We start from the raw sequence: 25,315 nt of genomic DNA on the forward strand, positions 1-25,315 counted from the left end.
GCGGCGGGCGGCGGGGCCTCGGGGGCGGGCCGGGCTGCCGGGGACCCGGCGTCCCTGCTCTGGGGCTGCAGACCTCGCGGGAGAGCGCGGCGCTGCGCGGCGCAGGTAACCCCCCCGGCCTCCAGAGCCCCGCCTCACCCCTGGCCCTGGTCCTCGCCCCTCACCGGGCGGGCTTGCCTCAGAGGATGGGGGACCCCCGGGGGGGCTGCTCCGCGGGGCTGGGCTTGAGCCGTGCGCGGGGTCGGGGCCTGGGGCGCGCGGCGGATCGACAGAGCCAGGATGCTAGGATAGTTCTTGCAGAAGCCAGAGCAGAGAGTCTCCCTAAAGTTAACAGGTCTAAGTTCTACATGTGTGGCCTTGGGCGAGTCAGCTACCTTGCCTGTGCCTCAGTTTCCCTGAGGTTAAAGTGAAGGATTTGAGAACCTACAAAATCAATTTATTCATCTGTCCGTTCTGGTCAAATTTTCCTTCCCTGTCCCCACTCCTCGCCCCTCCGCTCCGCACACAATTCGAGTCTGTGTTAAATTCCTTTACTTTGGAAGTGACTTGAGCTCAGGAGTCTCTCTCCTCCTTTCTACCATCTTAAATGCTATTTAACTGACTTTTATTCAGTGATTCAGAAGAGTTGAAGTCCTTTTCAATACTATGATCATTTATCCTCATAGATTATCTTTTAATTAAAACTGTTGCTGGGAAAAACTTTTTTCTTTTTACTTTAGGCAGGCAACATCCTTATTTTGTCAAAAACATCAGCAGGTGCCCCCAGAGCCATTGAAGAATTGTAAGGTTTCCATTTTTAGGCAATTCTTAGCCTTTTTATCCTAAACATCATGGTATATTCATCCCAACAAAACCCAGAAAGGGCCAAAGAAAGAATTTATTCAGATAAAGGCAAACTTTTTGGGGATCCACAGAAACGAAAGTTTGAGAACGTTTAGCTGGAACACCTATTGAAGAGGAATTGCGTTTTTCTCATCTCATATATTGAGCACTTTGCAAAGTACCTGGCACCAAGCTGTTGTTCAGTAGGGAGTGAATGAATGCTCTTTTCAGTCAGTACCCCATATCTCGACTCATTGCTACGCCAATGTCATAAGTGCATGGGGGCACTACAAAAAAAAAAAAAAAGCCCCAAATTCCTACATTTTGTAGAACCAAGATCTACTCCACTAGAAAAACTCATACTACATTGTTTGCCAATAGCAGAATTTCCTTGCTTTATAGATTAATAAATGTAAGCATTTAAGGAATATAGATCATTTTTCCCCCTAACAGATTAAAAATAAAGAAACATAAACCAGATGCAGCAGTTTCTTGACATGGAGAAACAAGCCCAAAATACAGTGGGGTAAGTGCTGAGAAATTTCTGTTTAATGAGTTGATACTTAACTATGCCAAAAACTCCCTGATGATACATGAACTTTGAAATTTAGTATTAATAGGATGTGCTAATTATTTTTGGTGAGGAGGGTGGGTGGAAATTCAAATGACTGATCAAGAATCTATAGTGTGAATCTTTCCAATTTTTTTTTTTTATTTGAGGAGGATTCACCCTGAGCTGACATCCATTGCCCATCTTCCTCTTTTTTTTCTTTCTTCTTCTTTTTTTTTTTTTTGTTTTTGCTTGAGGAAGATTAGCCCTGAGCTAACATCTGTGCCAGTCCTCCTCTACCTTTGTATATGGGATGCCTCCACAGCACGGCCAATGAGTGGAGTAGGTCCAAGCCCAGGATTTGAACCCACAAACCCTAGCCAGCGAAGCAGAGCACGTGGAACTTTAACTACTCGGTCATGGGGTTAAATCTTTCCAATTTTAACTATGGATCTACACTCGAAAATAACCATTTTCCAACTTTCAGTGAGTTTTTCAGTGTTGTAGGGCAGTGGGTGCCCACCCAGACCTCACGTGCTCTTGGGCTTCCACAGTGCAGCAGCTCCTAGCCAGCCGGCTCCTTTCTTGCTGCGTGGAGCGTCTCAAGCTTCCCTCCACACTTGCCCTTAAGGCTGAACTCAACACTTAAGCATAGCCTCAAAACAGATGTAGCTCCTCAAACAGCAGCAAGAACTGGATATTTAACCAAAAGTTTCATGAAGAGGTGGGGAATAGAATTTGTATAACGTTTGCCATTGTCAAAAATTAAATTCCTTTTCACAAACATCTGTGCCCACCCCTTCCCTGCCAGAAGCTCCACAGAGGTTTCTCTTCCTGTTGCATTAGCCGACTAGCCATAGGCTGACCCCAGAACTGGGGGGCCGGGGGTAGGGACTATGGGAAGGGGTGGTACTATTGTGTCTAATCTTGACTGTGACTTTCAGTTATTCTGCTTGGACCATGACTTTGACACCAGGCTAAAGGAAAGCTACACAAGTCTGGATAACAATAGTGATCACTTTTTTAGCTCCTACTGCGTGCCCCTCCTCACAACAGCCCTGCTAGGTAGCATTCTCATTTTACAACTAAGAAAATGGAGCATAGTAATTACAGTCTAAGCTCTTGTAACAAAGAGACCCCAAAATACAGTGGTTTACTAAGATTGAAGTTTATTTCTGTTTGATGTACAAGTTCAGAGATAAGCAGACCAGGACTGGTAGGGCAGCTCTGCCATCCTCCCTACATGATTTACAGCTCTCGACCCAAAGTGATTGCTTGGGCTCCCACTACCATGACTGTGCTCCTGCCAGAGGGAAAAGGGAAGGGCAAGAGGAGGGCATAAGACTTTCCTTTTAGTAGTATGACCTGGAAGTAGCAGGCCTCACTTCTGTTCACTTCCCATTGGCCAGAATTTAATCCTAGAACTACAGGTAGCTGCAAGGAAGCCTGGGAAATATGGTCTGTAACTGCGTAGCCATATGGCCAGCTAAAGCTTAGAAATTCTGTAATAAAAGAAAGAATGGATATTGGTGGACTAGCAGCCTCTGCCACATAGAGTTCAGAAAGGTAGAAAGAAAGAGAAATAACACAGGAACTTGCCCCAAAATATACAACTGGTTAGCGGGGGAGGTAGGATTTGAATTCACATATGTCTGGCTCCAATCCCTGAGTGGATGGCAGTGAGATGCCGGGAGGAGCCTGCCTAGTATCCATAGCAGAGCCAGGTTGGGATTCTGGATTGAGAAGGAGTTAGGTCCCTGGTGTGATGATGGCACCAAGAGCTAAGGTGCAGATTGAAGGTCTTGAACCCAAAGCTTGGGTACCAGCTATCGCTTCACTCCTGCAAATCTGAGGCAATGGAGACTGCTATTTCTCTTCATTCATTCTTTTGGGAAAAAGTATGGCGTATTGAATGTATGCCAGGTACAACACTAAGCTCTATGGCTCATACACAGATCATTAAGAAACAGACCTTGAAGAACTCAGTATTTAGTAGGGAACCACAGAGCTTGTTCGGGAACACCATAATGACAAACCAGAAGTGAATGAGAATTACTGGAGGTTTCCGTGAGGAACTGCTCTGCTCATCACAGCAGGCGTGGAACCAGACGTTGTCTACTGGGGTCTCCAAAGCATGGAGAGCCAGGTTGGCTTTCCCTCTGTCCCACGTGCTATTGAGAAAAATGTAAAGATCAGTAGCATAAAGACAGTAAAACCTCATTCATCAGGGATGTGTTATGCAGCTTATCAAACCGTGTCACCTACGTACACAGTAATGTTTTGTGGAGCAACCTTCCTTTAATAAATATTTATCTAGAGTCTACTATGAGCCATTCATTGGTCTAAGCACCAGGGAGACAGCAGTGAACAAAATAGAGACCATTCCTCCAGGGGCCTTATACATTAGTGTGAGATATGAACATGTTTTATGTGGTTATATGAAGAAAAGCGGGCTAAGGATGGGAGGAATAGCGTGTGAATGGGTCATCAAATAAGGATTTCCTGGTAAGGCGGCATCGGAACAGAGATCATATCTGGGTGAAGAGAGTTCCAGACAGCAGGAACAGCACGTGCACAGGCCTGAGGTGGGAGCTTTTACACAGAATGTTTATAATGTGCGTGAATCATGATTCTCTGACATCTGGGTTATAACAGGGTTTGATTTTAATTTATCTATGATTTCTCCCAATTATAGGTGTTTGTATTTGTGCCATAATAATCAACCCAAACTCCTTCTAATCAAAACAGTCGTATTTAAGTGAGTTTGTCCTTTTTATTTGTTTTTAGAGTGTGTGCCCAGAACATAAATAATTATAGAATGAGTAAATGATCAATTTTATTGGCCTTTTAAAGAGAACCATGTCTAGATTTTGCTTTGTTTTTTTCGTATTCATGAATTTCATCTTATTAATTTGTCCTTTTATGATTTAATTTACTTATCTTGTTCTTCTGATTTTTGAATTGAAAAATATGATCAGTTATTTCCATGATTTCTGGATTTCATAATTTCTTTAGATAATAAAAGCATTTAAAGCCAGAGTTCCTCCTGAGCACAGCTTTGCTGCAGGCCATAGGGCTAGTGTTCCACTCTCATTTTCTAAATAGTCTGTTTCAACTTTGATTGCCTCTTCAACTCACGAGATACTTAGGAGAGGTAACTTCCGGAGGTGGTTAATTATATTTTTATTATTACTGTCTAATCCCCCTACCACCGTCGTCATAGAATATAGCCTATATGATATTTCGGTTTCATTAAGATTATTCTTGTGATCTATTGCGTGATCAACTTTTATAAATGTCCTTTGAGCATTTGAAAACAAATATATATTCTCTACTGGTTAAGTAAAGGTTAAAAAAGTTATGCATATATAATCAAACCTTTTAATTGTTATTATTATGTTTAAATTATGTTTTTCAAGTCCATTGTTAACCTTACTTTTTTTCTATTTGATCTGTCAAATTTTAAGAAAGATCTTTACAATAATTGTGGTTTTGTCCCATTCTTCGTGTGTTTCAAGCAGTTTTTGTTGTACATATTTCAGTGTTCTGTTGCTCAGTGTATTGAGGTTCATGGATGTTATGTCTTCTTGGTATATTATATGATTTAGCTTTATAAAATGTCTCACAAGTCTAAGTTAATGTTTTTTTGTTTGAATTCTACTTTGCCTGATACCGATATTGCCAACTCCACTTTCTTTTTGATTTACTTTAGTCTGTAATATCCTTGTCCATCCCCTTTGTAAAGGAAAAAAACTCAGTCTTTTCCTTCCTATAGAAGCAAAAACTCCATTCCTCCCTACTGTGTCTTTCTTCCCTGCGTGTCTCCCTTACCTTCACAGAGAACGCTTCACTTCCGACACTTCTAGGCACCAAATGTGTGATGGTTTTTCCCCCACCAAGCAATTCTCTGTGATACCAGCTGCGTGTCCTACAATTTAACTCAATTCGGACACTGTCTACCCAGAGACAGCATCAGATCCCACAGGTTAAGGCCTCAGTCCCACAAGACTGCCCCCTCCACTTCAAATGCCAGTTGCAAATCTAGGTTGTCACCTGTGTTTCTGACCAACTGGCTGTAGATCTGAGATTCCAACCACCCCCTCCTTGTATTCGATTAATTTGCTAAAGCAGCTCACAGAACTCAGGGAAACACTGTTTATCAGTTTATTAAAGTATATGATAAAGGATGCAGATGAAGATCCAAATGGAAGAGACGTGTAGGGTGAGGTATGTGGAAAGGGGTGCAGAGCTTCATGGCCCTGTCCAGGCGTACCACTCTCCCAGCACCTCCACGTGTTCACCAACCTAGAAGCTCTTGAAACCCTGTACTTTTGGGATTTTTATGGAGGCTTCATCATGTAGACGTAATCAATCATTAACTCCATTTTCAGCCCTTCTCCTTTCACAAGAGAATGGGCAGTGAGCCTGAAAATTCCAAGCTTCTAATCATGACTTGGTCTTTCCTGTGACCAGCCCCCTCATCCAGGAGCCCATCCAGAGTCACCTCATTAAAACAGAAGACACTTCTATCCCCCAGGAAATTACAGGGGTTTCAGGAGCCCTGTGTCAGGAACTGGAGTCAAAGACCAATATTAGAATAAGAGATGCTGCCGGTGTTCTTATCATCCAGGAAATTACATGGGTTTTAGGAGCCCTGTACAAGGAACCAGGGGCAGAGACCAATATATATTTCCTATGATCTCATACCCTTGTTTCCAATCTTTTTTATGTCATATGGTGCCTCTTGTAAATATGGTTAGATTAAAATATATATACGTCAGTTGGAGAGTCTTTGCCATTATAAAGAGGATTTTATGATCATTAATATATTAAGGTTTGACCCTTTTTGTGCTCCCAACATTTGCTAGTCTGATCTAGTGTTCTTTTTCATCTTATAAGTTCTCCATCCTATTTCTTAAGTTGTTAATTTACATTTTTTATGAACATTTTAAATTTGAGTTTCTCTTTTAGCATCCTGAATTTTAACTGTAACTTTGACTTCCCTCAACCCTCATAAGACTTAACCTTTAGTACTGTCTTTGCTTCCCCATTCCCTTATCCCACCCCCAAGAAATAATCTGGATTTCTAGTTCCTGATTGCTATTAATTTATATATAAATTATTACATATAGGATAATGTGAATTATTATTTTATTCTTCTTTTAAGTCCTTTTTTAATAGCTGTGTTTGATTGCATTGCCTACTAGTATTATTTATATACAAAATCGTCATTGTTCTTAATTTTTAAAAATTTTGTAATGTATTTTTGATTTGACTGAATTTTTTCATAAAAATTAACATGGGTGCTATACTTATTAACTTTTTACATATCCAAATATCTACATTTACTCTTATCCAGGGACTCTGTAGTATTACTCATTGTCTTGTAGAATTGAGTGTTGTAGATGGAAAATTCAGTGTCAGTCTCATCCCCTCTTTCTCTTTCAAGATTTTTTTCTTTCTTTTTATAAATGTCCAGAGGCTTGTAGGATTTCTTTTTATCCTTGGAATTACAAACTTTTCAGGATAGCTTTCTAGGTATGGATCCTTTCTCAATGATACTTTACAGCATTTGGTGAAGACTTTTGCTCTGAAGATTCAATCTCTTCCACTCAGTGAGATTTTCTTCTATTTCTTTGATTAATAATCCTCCACTATCTTGTTTCATTCTCATCTCCTAGAATGCCTGTATCTTCTTCTGTACTCTCATAATTTCCATCATGGTCTTTTTTGCTCTATGTTCTGGAGGAATTTCTTGAGTTTTCTCATTTTTATTTCACCCTTGATTATGTTCTGTTTTTTGAGATCTTTAGTATTGGCAACCATGTATTTATTTCCAAGAACTTCTTCTTTTTAATGTTTATTTCATTGTTCCTTTTACACAGTAAATTGCTTTTGTTTTATCAATGCAATAAACTCTTGACTCTTATTAAAAATATGAATAAGATGTGTTTGCAATTATCTCTTGCTCCTTATATCAGCTCCTTCACAAGTAGTCATCCTGTGGGTGTGGCTCTGATGTATTTCTCCACATCCTTCAATTTGTGCTTCTTCCCAAACCCCAACAACTGCTCCACAGCCCCACCTTTCTCCTAGCCTCTGCTACTTGAAAGAGAAATCTCTTCAGTTTTCCAGAGAAATCTGGCCACTAACTACAGCACAGCTGCAACTCCCTGAGGACTCGGCATAGCCACCAGCCAAGGTGTTATGCAGTCTAATATACTTAAGACTGTTAAAGCTTATGTTTAATAAACTTAACTCTGAAGGTTATTTCTAAGTAGGAATTCCACAAATGCATTGAGCAAGGCTAAGGTCAATGAAACACATACATAGAGTCCCAAAATGTATGAATTCTGGAGTGTTGTTTTCAAAAATGTCATTGTCCTTGTATAAGTGGGTGCACATATGATGGATTACTTCTTTAAAATATCTTTTCGAACTGAAAAAGAACATTTATCCAGATCTTTCTTAACTTAGTTACACGTGCATGTAGTTTAAAAAGTCATTTGGTTCTTTATCACTGTTACCAAAAAGCAGCAATCTCTTGTTCCTTCCCCAGTTTACTCCCCGGAGGCAAGCACTTTCAATTCTTTTAGCTGATTCTATTGGTATTTATCTCTATATCTCTGCATAACATACTTCTATTGCTATTTCTTGATTTTTCAGTTTTAGGCATTATCTATTGATGATCACAATGGTTATTTTTCATGCCTCCACCACCTCATACCCACCACACACACACACACACACTCTCACTCTCACACACTCACACTTGCTATTCTTCCTTCCTCCCGATATACCACAATTTTTGTTGCATCAATATTCTGTTTGCCTTGTTGTGACTTTATAAATACTCTTCACCTCTGAGCCATATAGTATAGCATGATTACTTTCTCTTTCCCACATGTTTTGTTTTTCCTGGAGTGAATGAATCCTATCTTAATTGTAAATTTTTTGAAGTTTTCTTCTTTCTGCTTAGTTTTCTTCAAAAAATGTCTTTCTGTTTGTATTTGACCTGGTTATGTGAACTGTTTTCCTCGAAGGTCTGTGATCCCTTGACTTCGCTTGCTCCTTTGCAAGAGTAGAGGAGTCAGAAGCTGACAGGAAGCTCCAGTGGACATGTGCGGGGCTTGTTGCCAGGGGTCTTCACTGTATGGTCGTCAGGCTAGTCTCTTTCAGTCTTCTGCCTCAGGCTGATCAGATTCCAGAGAACTCACTTCTAAGTTCTCCTGCTTGGAGGGTAAGAGTTGGGCTGCCAGTATTTACCCTCTACTTCCAGAAATACCTAGTGGGTTGCTTCTTGACTTTCTCCACTGCCAGCTCCTATTATTTTTGTCCTTATAGGTTTAACCTTGCAGGTTAAAAATATCCCTTTGCTTTATTTTAGTAGGATTTGGAAATGGAGCAAAATGTGTCTGTTCACCCATCTTCAACCAAAAGTCTCATTTTTCTCTGCTGAATCATTTACTCTACTTTTATTCTGTGACTTATTTCTTAGCAATTGATCTCGTTCATAGAATCTTGTCAAATCCTTCCTAAAAGTCTAGGTACTGCTACGTGATCTGCCAATTTTTTTTTATCTGCCATGAAAGTCATATTTTCAAATAGCCAAGGCAGATGAAAATTAAAACATAACTTTTCACATCTGAATTCAGAAAAATCATTTAAAGCAATACTCTTCTGTGTGCACATCTTTCTTAAACTTTAGGGTCTTTTCCTTCTGAGACATGAATTCATAATCACAACTTTACTTCCCCGTTTTTTATGAGTTGAATACAGTTTTAATTATAGATTGTAAAAACATTCTAATGTAACTCAATACGTATTGGTAGTTTAAATTATAGTAATGTATTCTTTTTGCACATTGAAAATTCTTTTTAATTTGATTGATTCTCTTGCTATCTGAATGGCCCAGACTGTATTCCATTATTTTCCCTCCATCACACTTTATCCTCACCCACCCACACCTACTGTTCTCCAGAGTAATCAAGTTTGACAAGTTCAAGTTTCTTGTTTCTCTGACGAAGAAGTAAAGTGAAGTGGACCTGGGGTAAAACCCTGATATGTCAAACTTTGAAAGTAGATCCTGAAATGTTAGCACAGAGCTGAGTGATTGTAGGAATTCAGTGAGTGATTCTGAAAGGAAGGAAGGAAAGAAGGGATGGTAGAGACAGAAATAGTGACAAATGGGTGTATTTTGACAGAAGAGCTGGCAATACTTAGAGATCATGGATTGGGTGTGGGGTGTGCAAGAAGGAGATGAGCAAAGGATGATCCAAGGGCTTCTGGCCAACCGGTTGGAAGGATAAGATTGTCATTGATTAAAAGGAGAGAGACTGGAGAAAATGCAAGCTTGGTTTGACATGCCTGTTGTACATCCAAGTGAAGATGTCAAATAATTAGCTGTATAGACAGGTCTAGATGTCTCTTTCTGCTTCATCCCCCTCAGTGTGTGGCTTCATTGTTTGTGGTCACCTTATGGTTGCAAGATGGCTGAACCACTTCCAGCATCACATCTGCCTTCCATGAAAGTAGCAGAGGAAGCATAATGGGTAAAAACAAAAGAGTACGTGCCAGCATTTTATTTGGGTTTACAGGTTCCAGGAGTTCAGACCTGATATCTTTGGGGGCCATTTTTCAGCCTACCACCTTTAGGAATGGGGAAATGAAACAGGGAAGGGCAGGTTATCAAGCCACTTACCACTGAGGGTGACTGTAGCGAAATCCTGATGGGGGACTCTGGAACCCAGTATAATCACACCCCTCAGAGTTATCCCATCCAAGGAGAGAGTGAGCATTTATACACCAATAACTGACTGTCATTGGTTGAAGGTTGCTCCTAGGAGAGTTTCAGTTCCCTGTCACTCCTGGTCTATCATGCAGGTGACAAAGAGGATTCCAGTGGCAAGAGAAAACACTCAGGCAAAGAAATGCAAGTTCTGTCTACTGGAAATCAGGCCAAGTGCCCTGAAGTGGTAAGTGTGAGGGATATGTAGGACACCAACAGCACCTGCTGTGGCCCTTTTTTAAATAGCTTCATGGCAACTTCCACTTAGGTTTCATAGGCCAGATTTTTTTTTACATGACCGTGCCCAGAGGAGACTGGAAAATGTAGTTGTGGTTTTTAGCTGGACACATTTCCACTCTGAATTACATTGGAGCTCTGTCAGTATGGAAGAAAGAAGGGTGGATGTTGGGTAGACAATTAGCCACATGGGAGATAAGAATGGAAGCAGATAAGTGATGAAGATGACTCAGCCCAGGGTTTTATCACTGGATATGGTGGTAAGTGGTCAGAATTTAGGATATATATTGGAAGCAGTGCAAATAGTGCTGTTATTTTGGGGTTTGAGGGAAACACAAATCTAAGATCATGAACGGCTTTTATCTTGAGCAACTGTAGCAGTGGTGCCAATTAAAGAGGTGGAGTGGACTTGAGTGGGAGCAGGCTTGTGGTGCAGGGAGTCAAGCACTGTGTTTTGAACATGTGAAGTTTGAGATGCCTACTGATGCCCATTGGGAATGTCAATGATGAATAGGTAGTTGGATATAGAAGGCTGGAGCTCAGAAGCTCAGGCTGCAGATACAGATTTGGACGTTGTCAGAATAAGCTGGCATTGGAAGGTTCATTAGAAATTTCCAACGTTCAGGAAATGGTATATTTCTTAGTTTCCTAGCATTGGAAAAACAAATTTTATCAGTTTTCCTAATTCTTCACTGTTAGGATCCAGTGAAATAGCTGGCTCTAGTTTTAAATAGAAAAATACCTATCCTCACATGTAGTAACATTGCAGCCTCTCATCAAATAGACCTTTTGGCGAGAGGGAATTTTAATTGTCCTAGAGATTGGCTTATAGAATCCAAGCTAATACATGTGTACATAAACATTTGTTTATTATTAATTGTGTCATTTGTTTCTATGTATTAACATGAAACAATATTTCATGTATATAAGTTTATGAGGATAGTGAAGTTATTTATGTTTCTAGATAATTGTGAAAATCACCCTGAATAGAGGGTTAATGCTTGCTGATATTTCACTGTCTTCTTACCACATTCAATCTGTAAACCAAGATGTCACTCAGAATGTGAATAGTTATTGTAGAAAAAGTTTATCTGTAATGTTGATATTTTAACAGATTTCCCATTCTTTTTAGAACATAAAAAAGTGAGATTTTAAATTTGTATATTTGAATTCTGATAAAATATTGATAGAGACTTGGAAGTTATGATGTTGCATTTTATTTCTATGAAGGTCTTTCTCTGATGATTATGATGAAGACTTTAAAATAGGGCCTTAATACGTACATTTAAGCATCTTTCTTTGGAATAATGGGATTTAGATCTCCTCCATATCCCAACGTTAAGCTTATTGCAAATGAGAGAGAAGATCGGACTGAATATGAGCCACCAGTTCAAATATGCAGTCAAATAGGCATTGTAATGCTGCTGAGTCAGCAAACACTAATGACAGTAAATAAGATTTTTTGGACAACTAGGAAAGTGCCTGAAGAAAAGCTATTTTTAGCTATAATTCAATAATTAATTTTGAACAAGGGCAATCGTGAAACTATGACCTAAAAGTCATAAAGTAATATAGCTTTCACTTTATTGTTTTAAGGGAGGGATAATCGACTAAAGAGCAGGCTGACATCACAGACATGTCTGCAAAAGTGGGTTCTAGCATCTCTCCTGGAGTCCCTCCTGTTTGGTTCTATTTATGGTGGGACAGTACTTGATGTGCAGAATAGGGTCTGTGAGTCACTACAGAAAAGTGAAATTATATTTATCATTTTTTAAGCTAAAGAGAAAAAGCAGTTCACCCATTTCTCTCACTCCCCTGACCCCTGCCTCTGGCAACCACTACCAATCTGTTCTCTATGTCTGTGAGTTGGGTTTACACACACACACACACACACACACACATATTTTTTAGATTCCACATATAAGAGAGATCCTATGGTATTTGTCTTTCTTTGTCTGACTTATTTCACTTAGCCTAATACTCTCAAGGTCCATACATGTTGTCATAAATGGCAAGATTTCATTCCTTTTTGTAGTTGAATAATATTCCATTGTATGTATACACCATAACTTCTTTATCCATTCATCCATCAATGGACACTTAGGTTGTTTCCATATCTTGGCTGTTGTAAATAATGCTGCAGTGAACGTAGGGATGCAGATGTCTTTTTTAGTGTTTTCTTTTTCTTTGGATAAATACCCAGAAGTGGGATTGCTTGATCATATGGTAGTTTTATTTTTGATTTTACTTTATGTATTTTTATGTTTGGAGTGTTTCTTTCTTAGTGTGACAAAGAGTACATGTTTAAAACCTGGAGCTAACATTATACTTAATGGAGAAACATTATGGTTATTCTCTTTAGAAACAGGAATAAGATCAGAATGTACTCTGTACTAACTCCTTTTTAAAAATTTTTTATTGAGTTCGTAATAGTTGACATCATTATGAAATTTCAGTTGTACCTTATTTCTTATCTGTCATCACACAAGTGCTCCCCTTCACCCTGTGTGCTCACCCACCACCCTCCTTCCCCTGGTAACCACTGAACTGTTTTCTTTGTCCATGTGTTTGTTTATATTCCACATACGAGTGAAATCATGTGCTGTTTGTCTTTCTCAGTCTGGCTCATTTCACTTAGCATAATATCCTCCAGGTCCATCCATGTTGTTGCAAGTGGGATGATTTTGTCTTTTTTTATGGTTGAGTAGTATTCCATTGTATATATATATATACCACATCTTCTTTATCCAATCATCAGTTGATGGGCACTTGGATTGTTTCCATGTCTTGGCTATTGTGAATAGTGCTGTAACAAACATAGGGGTGCATGTTACTTTGGATTGTTGATTTCAAGTTGTTTGTGTAGATACCCAATAGTGGGATAGCTGGGTCATATGGTATTTCTATTTTTAGTTTTTTGAGGAATCTCTGTACTGTTTTCCATAGTGACTGCACCAGTTTGCATTCCCACCAGATGTGTATGAGTGTTCCCTTTTCTCCACATCCTCTCCAACATTTGTTGTTTTTTGTCTCGGTAAATATAGCCATTCTGACTGGTGTAAGTTTGTAGTTTGGTGTAAGTTTCATTGTGGTTTTGATTTGCATTTCTCTAATGATTAGGGATGTTGAGGATCTTTTCATATGTCTGTTGGCCATCTGTATATCTTCCTTGGAAAAATGTCTGTTCATATCCTCTGCCCATTTTTTGATCGGGTTGTTTGTTTGTTTTTTGTTGAGTTGTGTGAGTTCTTTATATACTTTGGAGATCAACCCCTTGTATGATAAATGATTTGCAAATATTTTCTCCCAGTTGGTGGGTTGTCTTTTCATTTTGTTCATGGTTTCCTTTGCTTTGCAGAAGCTTTTTAGAAGATTAACTGTCCATAGATGCGTGGTTTTATTTCTGGGCTTTCAGTTCTGATCCATTGATCTGTTTGTTTGTGTGCCAGTACCATGCTGTTTTGATTACCGTAACTTTGTAGTATGTCTTGAAGTCAGGGATTGTGATGCCTCCAGCTTTTTTTTTTTTCTCTCTTTCAGGATTGCTTTGGCTATCTGGGGTCTTTGTTGTTCCATATAAATTTTTGGATTCTTTGTTCTATTTCTGTGAAAAATGTCATTGGGATTTTGATTGGGATTGCATTGAATCTGTAAATTTCTTTAAGTAATATGGACATTTTAACTATGTTTATTCTTCCGACCCATGAACATGGACTATCTTTCCATTTCTTTTCAATAATGTCTTATAGTTTTCAGTGTACAGGTCTTTCACCTCTTTGGTTAAGTTTATTCCAAGGTATTTTATTCTTTTTGTTGTGATTGTAAATGAGATTGTATTCTTGATTTCTTTTTCTGCTAGTTCATTGTTAGTGTATAGGAATGCAACTGATTTTTTTAAATTGATTTTGTACCCTGAAATTTTGCTGTAGTTGTTGATTATTTCTGATAGTTTTATGGTGGATTCTTTAGGGTTTTCTATATATAAAATCATATCATCTGCAAATAGTGAAAGTTTCACTTCTTCATTTCCCATTTGGATTCCTTTTATTTCTTTTTCATGCCTAATTGCTCTGGCCAATACCTCCAGTGCTATGTTGAATAGGAGTGGTGAGAGTGGGCACCCTTGTCTTGTTCCTGTTCTCAGGGGGATGGCTTTCATTTTTTCACCATTGACTATGATGTTGGCTGTGGGTTTGTCATATTTGGTCTTTATTATGTTGAGGTACTGTCCTTCTATAACCATTTCATTCAGAGTTTTTATCATAAATGGATGTTGGATCCTGTCAAATGCTTTCTCTGCTTATATTGAGATGATCATGTGATTCTTATTCCTCATTTTGTTAATGTGGTGTATCACATTGGTTGATTTGCAGATGTTGAACCATCCTTGAGTCTCTGGAATGAATCCCACTTGATCGTGGTGTACAATTCTTTTAATGTATTGCAGTTTCGGTTCGCCAATATTTTGTTGAGGATTTTTGCATCTAAGTTCATCAGTGATATTTGCCTGTAGTTTTCCTTCTTCCTGTAGTCTTTCTCTGGTTTTGGTATCAGGGTAATGTTGGCCTCATAGAATGAGTTAGGAAGCATTCTGTCGTCTTCAGTTTTCGGAATAGTTTGAGAAGGATAGGTTCTAAGTTTTCTTTGAATGTTTGGTAGAATTCTCCAGAGAACCCATCTGGTCCTGGACTTTTGTTTGTTGGAAGATTTTTGATTACTGTTTCAATCTCTGTATTTGTGATAGGTCTGTTCAGATTCTCTATTTCTTCTTGATTTAGTTTTGGGAGGTTATATGAGTCTAGGAATTCATCTATTTCTTCTAGGTTATTGAATTTGTGGGCATATAGTTTTTCATAGTATTCTCTTATAATCCTTTGTATTTCTGCAATGTCTGTTGTAATTTCTCCTCTTTCAATTCTCATTTTACTTATTTGAGCCTTCTCTCTTTTTTTCTTGGTGAGTCTGACTAAGAGTTTGTCAATTTTATTTATCTTCTCAAAGAATCAGCTCTTAGTTTCATTAATCCTTTCTACTGTTTTTTTAGTCTCTATTTCCTTTATTTCTGCTCTGATTTTTATTATTTCCATCCTTCTGCTGACTTTGGGCTTCTGTTCTTCTTTTTCTAGCTCTGTTAGGTGCGTTTTAAGATTACTTATTTGAGATTTTTCTTGCTTGTTGAGGTGGGCCTGTATTGCTATGAATTTCCCTCTTAGGACCACTTTTGCTGCGTCCCATAAGAGTTGGTATGTTGTATTTTCATTTTCATTTGTCTCCAGTTATTTTTAATTTCACCTTTGATTTCTTCAGTGATCCAATGTTTGTTCAATAGTATGTTGTTTAGTCTCCACATGTTTCTGAGTTTCCCACTTTTGTTCTTATGGTTGATTTCTAGCTTCATAGCATTGTGGTCAGAAAAAAAATGGTTGGAATGATTTCAATCCTCTTAAATTTATTGAGGCTTGCCTTGTTACCCAACATATGGTCTATCTCTGAGAATGTTCCATGGGCACTTGAGAAGAATGCATATTCTTCTGTTGTTGGGTGGAATGCTCTCTACATATCTGTTAAGTGCATCTCATCAAGTGTTTCATTTAAATCTACTATTTCCTTATTGAATTTTTGCCCAGATGATCTGTCCATTGAAGTAAGTGGGGTGTTGATGTCCCCTACCATTATTGTGTTGCTGTTAATTTTAACCCTATAGGTCTATTAATAATTTCTATATGTACTTTGGTGCCCCCGTGTTAGGTGCATATATATTAATAAGCATTATGTCCTCTTGGTGGAATGTCCCTTTTATCATTACGTAGTGCCCCTCTTTATCTTTTTTAACTTGAAGTCTGCTTTATCTGATAAAAGTATGGCAACACCTGCTTTCTTTCGTTGGCCATTAGCTTGAAGTGTTGTCTTCCATCCATCACTCTAAGCCTGTGTTTGTCTTTGGAGCTGACATGTGTTTCCTGGAGGCAGCATGTTGTTGGGTCTTGTTTTTGAATCCATCCAGCTACTCTGTGTCTTTTGATTGGAGGATTCAGTCTATTTACATTTAGAGTGATTATTGTTATCTGAGGGCTTAATGCTGTCATTTTATTGCTTGTTTTCTGGTTGTTCTGTTTCCACTATTTCTCTTCCTTTGCATTTCTTCTATTTCATTTTGTTGGTTTCCTGAGGGGGATTTCTCAGTTTTCTCGCTTTTTGTGAATTGTGGCTCTGCTCTGATTTTTTGTTTACTGGTTACTGTGAGGATTGTATGAAAGGTATTGGAGATGAGATAGTCCATTTTCTCATAGCCTCTTATCTCTATTAACCTAAGCAGGTTCCTTTCCTTTCCTCTCCCCTTCTGAGTAATTGCTGTTACAAATTGTTCTGTTTTTAATTTTGTGAGTTTGTGGCTAAGTTGAAGTATTTATCATTACTTTTGATGCTTTCTTCGCTTTTCTCTTTTAAGTTGTAATTGAGTCTTTGCCTCCCTGTTCTGGTAGAGAGCTGCAGGTTTCTGATTATGTCTGTCTGCTTATCCCCTTGCTCAGAGCTTTGTAGACCTTTGCCTTTTTGTTGCTGGTGTGAGGGCATCGTTATTTCCTGTAGGGGAGGTCTAGTGGTGATGAACTCCCTCAGCTACTACCTCCGTTTATATCATTAGCTTTCTGTTTTGCTCTCTCTTCATCTCCAAATTTGATATGCTGACATTTTGACTCTAGGCTCCCCAGACAGTATATCACCCTGCAAGTCTCAGTGTGCCCCCTCTCTTCTGGCTTAGTGCATTCAGACCTCTTTCCTGACCCTAGGATCCTTGTCTTGTGAATTGCTTCCAAGGATAAACCCAATACAAAGGGCCAGGGTTTGCATGTCTTAAGTAGTATATCAGACACAATCCACTCAGTCTCCAAAGCTGGAGGACTCAGAGGATTCTTTTTCTTTTTTAGTTCCTCAATCAACTTTTCTAAAATTGGAATGTAAGACCTACTTCATGGGATGTTGTGAAGATCCATGAGAGGAAGTACAGGAGAGTAATTAACATATGTTAGCATTTGACTAAAGAAAGAAATGAAAATATAAATAATGTTAGTGCCTAGCTGTATGAAGGAGGCTAAATAAGCCTTTTTAATTTTATTTGAAACTTCACTAGGTTTAGGAGCAAATATTGATGCTACTGAGACAGCTGAACTGCTATTAATTATCTCTGAAAAACTGAAGAAGCAAAGATATACTAGAAGATTGACAATTGACAATCGAAATTCAATTGACAATTGAATTTCAAAAGCGGATATTAAATCTGACAAAAAGCTGAGTTTGGTGTAAAACTGAGTTTGACTTAATCTTAGGTAAGACTCTGGGAGAGACTGTCAGTGGTTTGTGAGCATTCAGAAGGGGAAGCAGTGCCCCCAGGACTCAGCCTAGGTGCACCCTGACCCCTGCCTATTAGACCAGCTTTGGTTCACGGGGCTGAAATGCTGCTGCATGAGGAAACATATAGAAAGAGTTGTATTTGGGCTTTGGCATGATATTTTACAGGTTTTTTTATGACATGACATTTTTTTGGGAAAAAAATTGTAAGATTAATTAAGTGGATTAGCATCTGATTATAGTAAAAGGAATAATCAACAGATCACTATCACCCTGAAGGGCTTGTTAGTAGAATGCCATAGGACTCTGTCCTCCATCCTGTCCTTCAGGACGTTTTACAAACATATATATATATATGTTTATATTTAAAACAAGTAATGCTTATCAAATCTGCAGCTGACACAAAACTGGGAGGTATGGTGAATATATTCTCTGACACAAACAGGATCCTAAAATATAAGCTCAGGTGTTAACCGCTTCAGGAAGGCTTCTATGATAGCCCACCCTGTTCAAATCTGTATTCAATACCCTTCCTTTCTATTCCCAAAAGAGCTGCATGTCTTCATCAGTCTCGTATTGTACCTGCCTACCTTGCAAATCTCTCTCTGTGCACAGGCAATTGGTCTTGTGTCTCTATCTTCCAGTTCCTCACACAGTGGGAAGCAGCTGCTTACTGAATGTTTGCTTCATTAAAGAACCAGTGATGACGACCCACACTGAGAGGCTGAAACTCTCAAGCTGAAATTTAATAAGGATAAAAATAAGGCCCTGTTTTGGAGCAGCCCCCAAAAACTAAACAAGCACAATATAGCGAATAGATGGCTTTACTTGTAGCACACATGAAAAAGAAATAAGGTGTTTAGATAAGAATAACCTCTCCGTGAAATGATATAATATCACTGCTTTACCCTTCCCCCTTCCAAATTCAAAGCTAAGGTCATCTTCACCTGCTTGAATAAAAGTTTGTAGCACTTGAAACCAAAGATGTGGAAGTCCTCTCTGAGCTGATTAGATCATCCCTGAAGTATTATGATAAAGTTCTGAGTTGTGCATTTCAAGGAGGAAATCTACAAACAGGAACTTGTTCAGAGGAGAGCCACCAGGATTATGAAGTGTCTGAAAATCTACCATAATCACTTGCTTTTTCATTCATTTGACAAATGCATCTTGTGTCTGTGTCTAGTGCTTTCCAGGTAGTGTACTAGGTAGTGGAAACTAGTATACTAGGTGGAGGGAAAAAATCTCTATGAGTAATTGAAGGAAATAAAGATATTTGTGGAAATAAACAAAGACCACCCAAATGAGAACAAATGAAGCCTATTTATTCAGAGCTTACTATAACAAGGGAGTCAGCAACCATCACTTGCATTTGGCAGACTCATAGGCAGGCAGAGAGGTGGGAAAGCTTTACAGTGAACAAAAGAAAAGGGTTCAGCTCTGCTCTAATTGGAGGCTCTTGGCATTGGGAAGCTGGAGGAGGCAGGCTAACTAGAAGCATGGCATCCTATGTGATTGGTTTGGGTAGCAAATTTGGCTTTCCCCAGTTGGCCTTGCGTCGGAAGTAGGGGCAAAAATTAGGGAGGCTGTCAGTCATTGACCAAGTCCTAACCATTCTAGGACTATTTCTGAAGAGGTTGTGGGTCAGAGTCTATTATCATATGTTCAGCCATTGTCTATTTGTATGTTCAGTCTCTAATATTGAACATTGAGAAGACTCAGAAGAATCTGGAGGTACACTTATAACTGTATTTGGCATATTGATAACTGCATTTGGGTACTTTAAGGTCTAGTGTGTTGAAAAGGCATTTGTTCTGAATGGTCCCAGTGGGTCAAATTAGGACTAGGGGATGAAAAATTCTTCAATATGAGGAAGAACTTTTTAAAACTCATTGCTACCTAGATACCATCATAGACAGTGATTACCTCCTGAAGGAGGAATTCAGACCTAGACTGGATGTGATACTTGGCAGTGATACTGCAAAACAGATCACAAAATTTGCCATGCACCAGAATCACTACATACCTTTGTTACTGATGCAGAATCTTGGGCTCTGTCCTAGACTTGCTGAATCTGATCAGTGGGGTATGATAGATGATTCTCTTAAGAAACATTTGTGGAAGATATGCAAACACTGGATGATTAGTTGTACTAGATGACTCGTAAAAGTCCTTCCAACCTGAGAGTTTAACATTCTAACCTTTGCATAGCATAGTCATAACCAGGAAATAAACTGTGCATTCATTTATTTAACAATATTTATTCAATAGCTTACGTTATGCCATACTCTATTTTGGTCTATATTTTAATTCCACTAGCACGATAAATTCCTATATGCCAAGGAGATAGCAATGAAAACAACTCAGTTTTTCATTCTTCAAAGATTTATTGAGCATCTGCTATGTGCCGGGGCACTGTGCTGAGCTCTGGTGAAATGGTGATGAGCAAGACTGATATAGTCCTTTTTTTCCCAGAGCTTACACTAGCAGAAAAAAATAGCCAAAATGTATTTACAGTAAAGGGTGATACATGTTGTCATGAAAAAGAAAATGGTGTGAAAACCATTCTTTTTGTTATGTTTTTCCCCACAGCATAACTCCAATTAAAATCCAATCAAGTTATTTATAGAGGAATGAGTACTTCCTTCTTCAGATTTATTTTAGGTTTTAAATAAAAATTGAGAGCCTTTGGGCCTTAACCAAGGAATGCTAGAAGACTTTAGAATGCCACTTTGTCCTTAAAACCCCTCTTATATCAAAACTGAAGAATCTGCTGTTGGATAAATCAGTCAAAGGGACATCCTTGTTCAGGTTGACTCTGGGTATTTTAGAAAGTGATTCTGGAAATTCTGAGTTCTTTTGAGTTCTAATACCTATTTCTAACCCTGTTGCAATGGCGCTAATTTGTACTATATTTTTCAAGCAAGTTCTTATTCAAAACACCATGTCTTTTGCTGTGTGGTTTGTAGGAAGGAGCTTAGATAGGAAGCAGCTACCTATGATCTAGTTCTGGCTCTTCCATTAATTAATATGTGACCTTGACCTCTCTGGGCCTCAGAATTTTTCAAAATGCTAAATAAGCCTTAATGAACCCTAAAATTCTGATTTGGTGAAACTAAATGTCATTTTACACCTGCCTTCCTCCCAGCTACACAAATATATTAGAAGCCTCATCATTACATGGAATGGATACTGAAATAACTTGCTTTTCTAATCTGGACACTTGTGTGTTCCTTAGGCTGAAGTCTGAGGCTTCAACATCTACCTGCTTATCCAGTCTGAATGATGGATTTATAGCAGGTCCTTGGGAACCTATGCTGGGAGCACCCAGCAGTCTGTCTTCTCACCAACTCTCAGTAGCCGTAGTTCTAGCTGTTGCCAAGGGTCTTGTTTCAAACACAATAGACCTTCCTAGTCCCAAGATATTGCCACCCATCTGAGTAAAGTATCCCCACTTTCTAGAAACTTACATTACGCTGCCCGTACCTGCCTCATCAGATTCCTTCCAGACAGACACCAGCCAGATCACACCAACTTCCACTCCTGGAGGAGCAGCACTGTAGCACCCTTGAAAATGCTCCTGCCTAGCCCAGGCTTGCTCTTCTTCCCTGACAGGCACAATTGAAGTCCTAGTTGCCATCAAACCTCCTCAAGTTACGATAGACATAGGTATGTGTATTTTTACATGTCAGAGCATTGAACCACTTTTCATAATTAGAATTTTCCCTAGAATTAGCTCACTCTAAAAATGTTATTTTATTTTTTTAACTAACTTCCTTTGTTGCAATCTTATTTCTGACCTAATCTGCGCAATATGTTTTCGTTTTAGGGCTCCCTTGTCTAAGTGAAAATTTTGGGGTCAGGGAGACCCGCATGCTACCACCTGCACTAAGGAGCGAAATTCAGCAGTGACTTTATCAATATATTGCATTATATAATGAAGAAACTATACTTTTAAAAATGTCTTTAAAAAATTAAATGTATGTACCGTCATACTTCACTTAACAAGGATACACTCCAAGAAATGCATCATTAGGCAATTTTTTCATTGTGCAAACATCATAGAGTGTACTTACACAAACCTAGATGGTATAGCCAACTACACACCTAGGCTATATGGTGCTAATCTTATAGGACTACCATCATAAATGCAGTTCATCATTGACTGAAACGTTGTTACGCAGCACGTGACTGTTAGCTCTGAAATTGGCTTTTAGTTTTAATTTTAAAAATTAACCTCTAGCTTCTGGACTTCTTCCTATTTAAATAATTGCACAATTTAAGGAAATAAGATCAAGCTATTCAGAGCAATATAATGGTTTTTCTTGTCCTCACATTTCACTGTTTTTAAATGTGTTTTAATTTTCTGTAATTGCCAGAGCTTCTCCTTGTGAGGCTGAGCTTCAAGAATTAATGGAACAAATTGACATCATGGTAAGCAACAAAAAATTGGATTGGGAAAGGAAGATGCGGGCTTTGGAGACACGATTAGATCTTCGGGATCAAGAGTTGGCAAATGCACAAACTTGTTTGGATCAGAAAGGTCAAGAGGTACTGAACATATGTGTTAATGAATTGTTAATTCCTCAAACTGTTACAAATAGTATTTATCCTATCAGAATATGTTTTCCATTACACATACTTTTTATCAGGCATCAGCAATAGCATTTGTTGCTTGAAATTCTGTCATAGTGTGCTAAAATGTGTTCTATCAAATAGATGACAGGCAGAGCCTAAACCCATAGAAATTTTCTGATGCAGACATATAGTGTTAGCCACCATCTAGAAAAGTAAACAAACACTCAGTATATATGTGAAATGAATATTGTTTGCAAGCAAAGATGTCAGTGCTTTTGCTGCTGTAGAAACAAAGCAATAGTCATGAAAGCTGTGTTTTTGCACGAGGCAGAATTCAGGAGCATTTGCCTCTTCTAATCTGCTAGAAAAATATTTCCTGAAAGAAGTGAAATGTCAAGGCTTGATTGTAGGACGAGGGAGAAAAGGATTTGGTGCAGGGAGTGTGTGTGTCTACCTGGGCACCCACTTAAGAGGAGTGCCCTTGGCCCCTCTGAGGCTGCTTACCGCCATGCTGGTGGTTGTGGAAGCATGCATGGTGCCCTCGGGCCTGTGGAGGGGTTCAGGAAAACTGTCTGCTTTATCGAACATACGCTTTTGTGTCTGTGAATTGTTCTTTTTGGCAAAGCATAAGAGAAATATTTACTAATCATTTACTGAAACATCATCAGTCAACTTGTTCAGCAGCCATTTTTCTACCTTTATTGGCCTCTCAATTCGACTTGGTTTTTGACATAGTCAACTATGTTATAGTTTGACATAGTTAACTTAGTTTTTGGCCTCTGGTTTGCCTTCATGCTAGAGGCAGGCCATCTGACCAGGCCTATGCAAGGATTGTTTTCTCCCTTCTATACCTATAATGACACAGATGTATAAACAGGGCCCTCACCTGCTTTTTGAGCAGACACATTCTGTAAGCCATATCCTTAAGAACCGCTCTTAGACATTTTTCTTTTTAATGCGTTAGTTGTTATAAAAATGTAACGATTATTCCATAATACCACTAAAGCAGAGCTCCCACTGAAGGCAGTGAGGCTAAAAGAAAGCTGAAGTGTGTCGGTAGAGGTTCTGCCTGAGCGACAATGACATAAGCCTCCCAAAAAGATAAGGCAAAGTAAATTCTAGACCTTAATTTAAAATGTGATGGCAATAAGGGTCTTTTGTCAAACATCCATCCCATAGTGTCCTAATGAGTACCCAGTGGAACCTTGCTAGCAAGGTTTGGATTTTGTGAATTTAATTATTAATAGCTATTTTAAGCACTGCAGTACAAATATTTATTCTTGGGTTTGGCACAGTAGTTTTATTTGAATTGTACTTTTCTTTTGTACATTTTTTTCTGAGATTTTGAGGCAAAATTTAGAAAAAGCAAAATTAAATTTTGTTCTTAATGCAGGTGGGGTTACTCAGACAGAAGTTGGACAGTCTGGAAAAGTGTAACTTAGCAATGACTCAGAATTATGAAGGACAACTACAAACCCTAAAAGCTCAAGTAAGAAAACTTAGTACAATTTAATATCGCACATTTTGGTATATGTTTTGACCCATAAAATTGTGTTAATTTTACTAAAATAAATTGTTTTTAATACAAGCAAAAGTTCTTGTATTTCAACTACAAGATTATATGTTTGGCCCTGTCTTTTGTTATTTTGTATGTGTTGATTTTGTCTCTTTTACTAGACTGTCAGCTTCATATCCCTTTAACTGTTAACACAGCGCTAAACTAATAGCTTTCTCTTTATCAGGAGACTTGTCGATTAATGATATGATAATAATTAGCTATGCAAACAACACCAAGAAAGCAAGATTATCTTTCGTAGATATTATTAGTCCTTTATTCTATGGCAATTTAAAATATGGAAGTTTGCTGTTACGTAACAGATAATCGAAAGAACAAAACTAGTCTTTAGTACCTTGTTACTGGTAGGACTGTTTCATGAATGACGGTGCTCCTGCATATGTGATGAGAAGGATAGTGATTTCTTTCTTATTTATCCTCACATCTCCTGACGGTGCTGGCAAGCAAAAAGTCTTCTCTCCCAACCACCACTAACACATAGGACTGTAAGCATCTGAGCATCTCAGGTCTAATAGATGCTATATCCTTGCTTAACTTAGTAAATGAATCAATGGGAAATATGGTTTGATTATGAAATTTTACTTTATAACCAACTTTTTTGGTAATGCAAGGATTTCATAAATGATAATATATTTAAAGGAGCCCAAAGTAGTTAATGCTCCTCCCTAAGTACCTTTTTAGGGAGATGATTCAGCCATGAAGATTGGAATAGGAAACATATGATGCCACTTAATAGGTGTGATCTTAACAAGACTAGCTCTTAAATCTACCTAGACATTTTGCCAGCAATTTCAGTCACCGCCACTAGATGGTAGCTTGACTTGTGAAACTACATAAGGTTTTTCCTGACTGAGACTCCAAGCATTTAACACTTAGATCAATCAGCTTGCTTTTTTGTAAAGATAAAACTCTAAAATGACATAAATATTAAATCACTATAATTGTTGAGTATAAACGAAGAGACCACAATCTGGAATAAGTTCAAAAAAATACAAAAATCTAGATACAAGTTCAATACATCTCTAGATTTTATTTAACTAGTTTAATCACTGCTTACCAAATCTTTAACTTCTGTTTGTTTTGTTTTGTTTTGTTTTTCATGTTTGTTGTTAGAAAGTTTGGGGCCTTGTTTCCAAGTGCTCAGCAGCATTTAATATATGACTCCTTGCCATTTGATGCTTTGCAGTTCTATCTTATTACTTGGCTGCAGGCTAACCAAAAAATATGGTTATGACAACTTCACAAAAATTTGTCCTATGGAACACTAATACTGAGAGTTTAGAAAAAGCTGTTTACTCCTTCTCTGCTCTTGGATATTCACGGTGCATATTAGCATATCACAGGCTGTGAGAAGTCCTGCTTTAACAAATCCGTTTAGCTTTTTTAATACATCATTTTCCAAATGTAATTGACCATGAAA

General features: G+C 38.4%; 1 protein-coding gene across 3 annotated transcripts in view; it reads left to right on the plus strand.

The window, feature by feature from the left end:
- The window catches only part of DEUP1 (deuterosome assembly protein 1), an 88,354-nt gene continuing 63,039 nt past the window's right edge, over positions 1-25,315 (plus strand). For 2 of the 3 annotated variants that reach the window (XM_046637498.1, XM_046637500.1), the window contains exons 1-4: positions 1-105; positions 1,276-1,348; positions 22,121-22,292; positions 23,713-23,808. In XM_046637498.1, coding sequence (XP_046493454.1) covers positions 1,302-1,348; positions 22,121-22,292; positions 23,713-23,808 — 315 coding nt within the window. In that variant the 5' untranslated portion in view covers positions 1-105; positions 1,276-1,301. Of the gene's footprint in view, positions 106-1,275; positions 1,349-10,330; positions 10,348-22,120; positions 22,293-23,712; positions 23,809-25,315 lie in introns of those variants that run through there. The other variant, XM_046637499.1, reaches the window with a different exon arrangement.

The sequence above is a fragment of the Equus quagga genome, chromosome 14 (assembly GCF_021613505.1).
Source record: "Equus quagga isolate Etosha38 chromosome 14, UCLA_HA_Equagga_1.0, whole genome shotgun sequence".
NCBI lineage: Eukaryota > Metazoa > Chordata > Mammalia > Perissodactyla > Equidae > Equus > Equus quagga.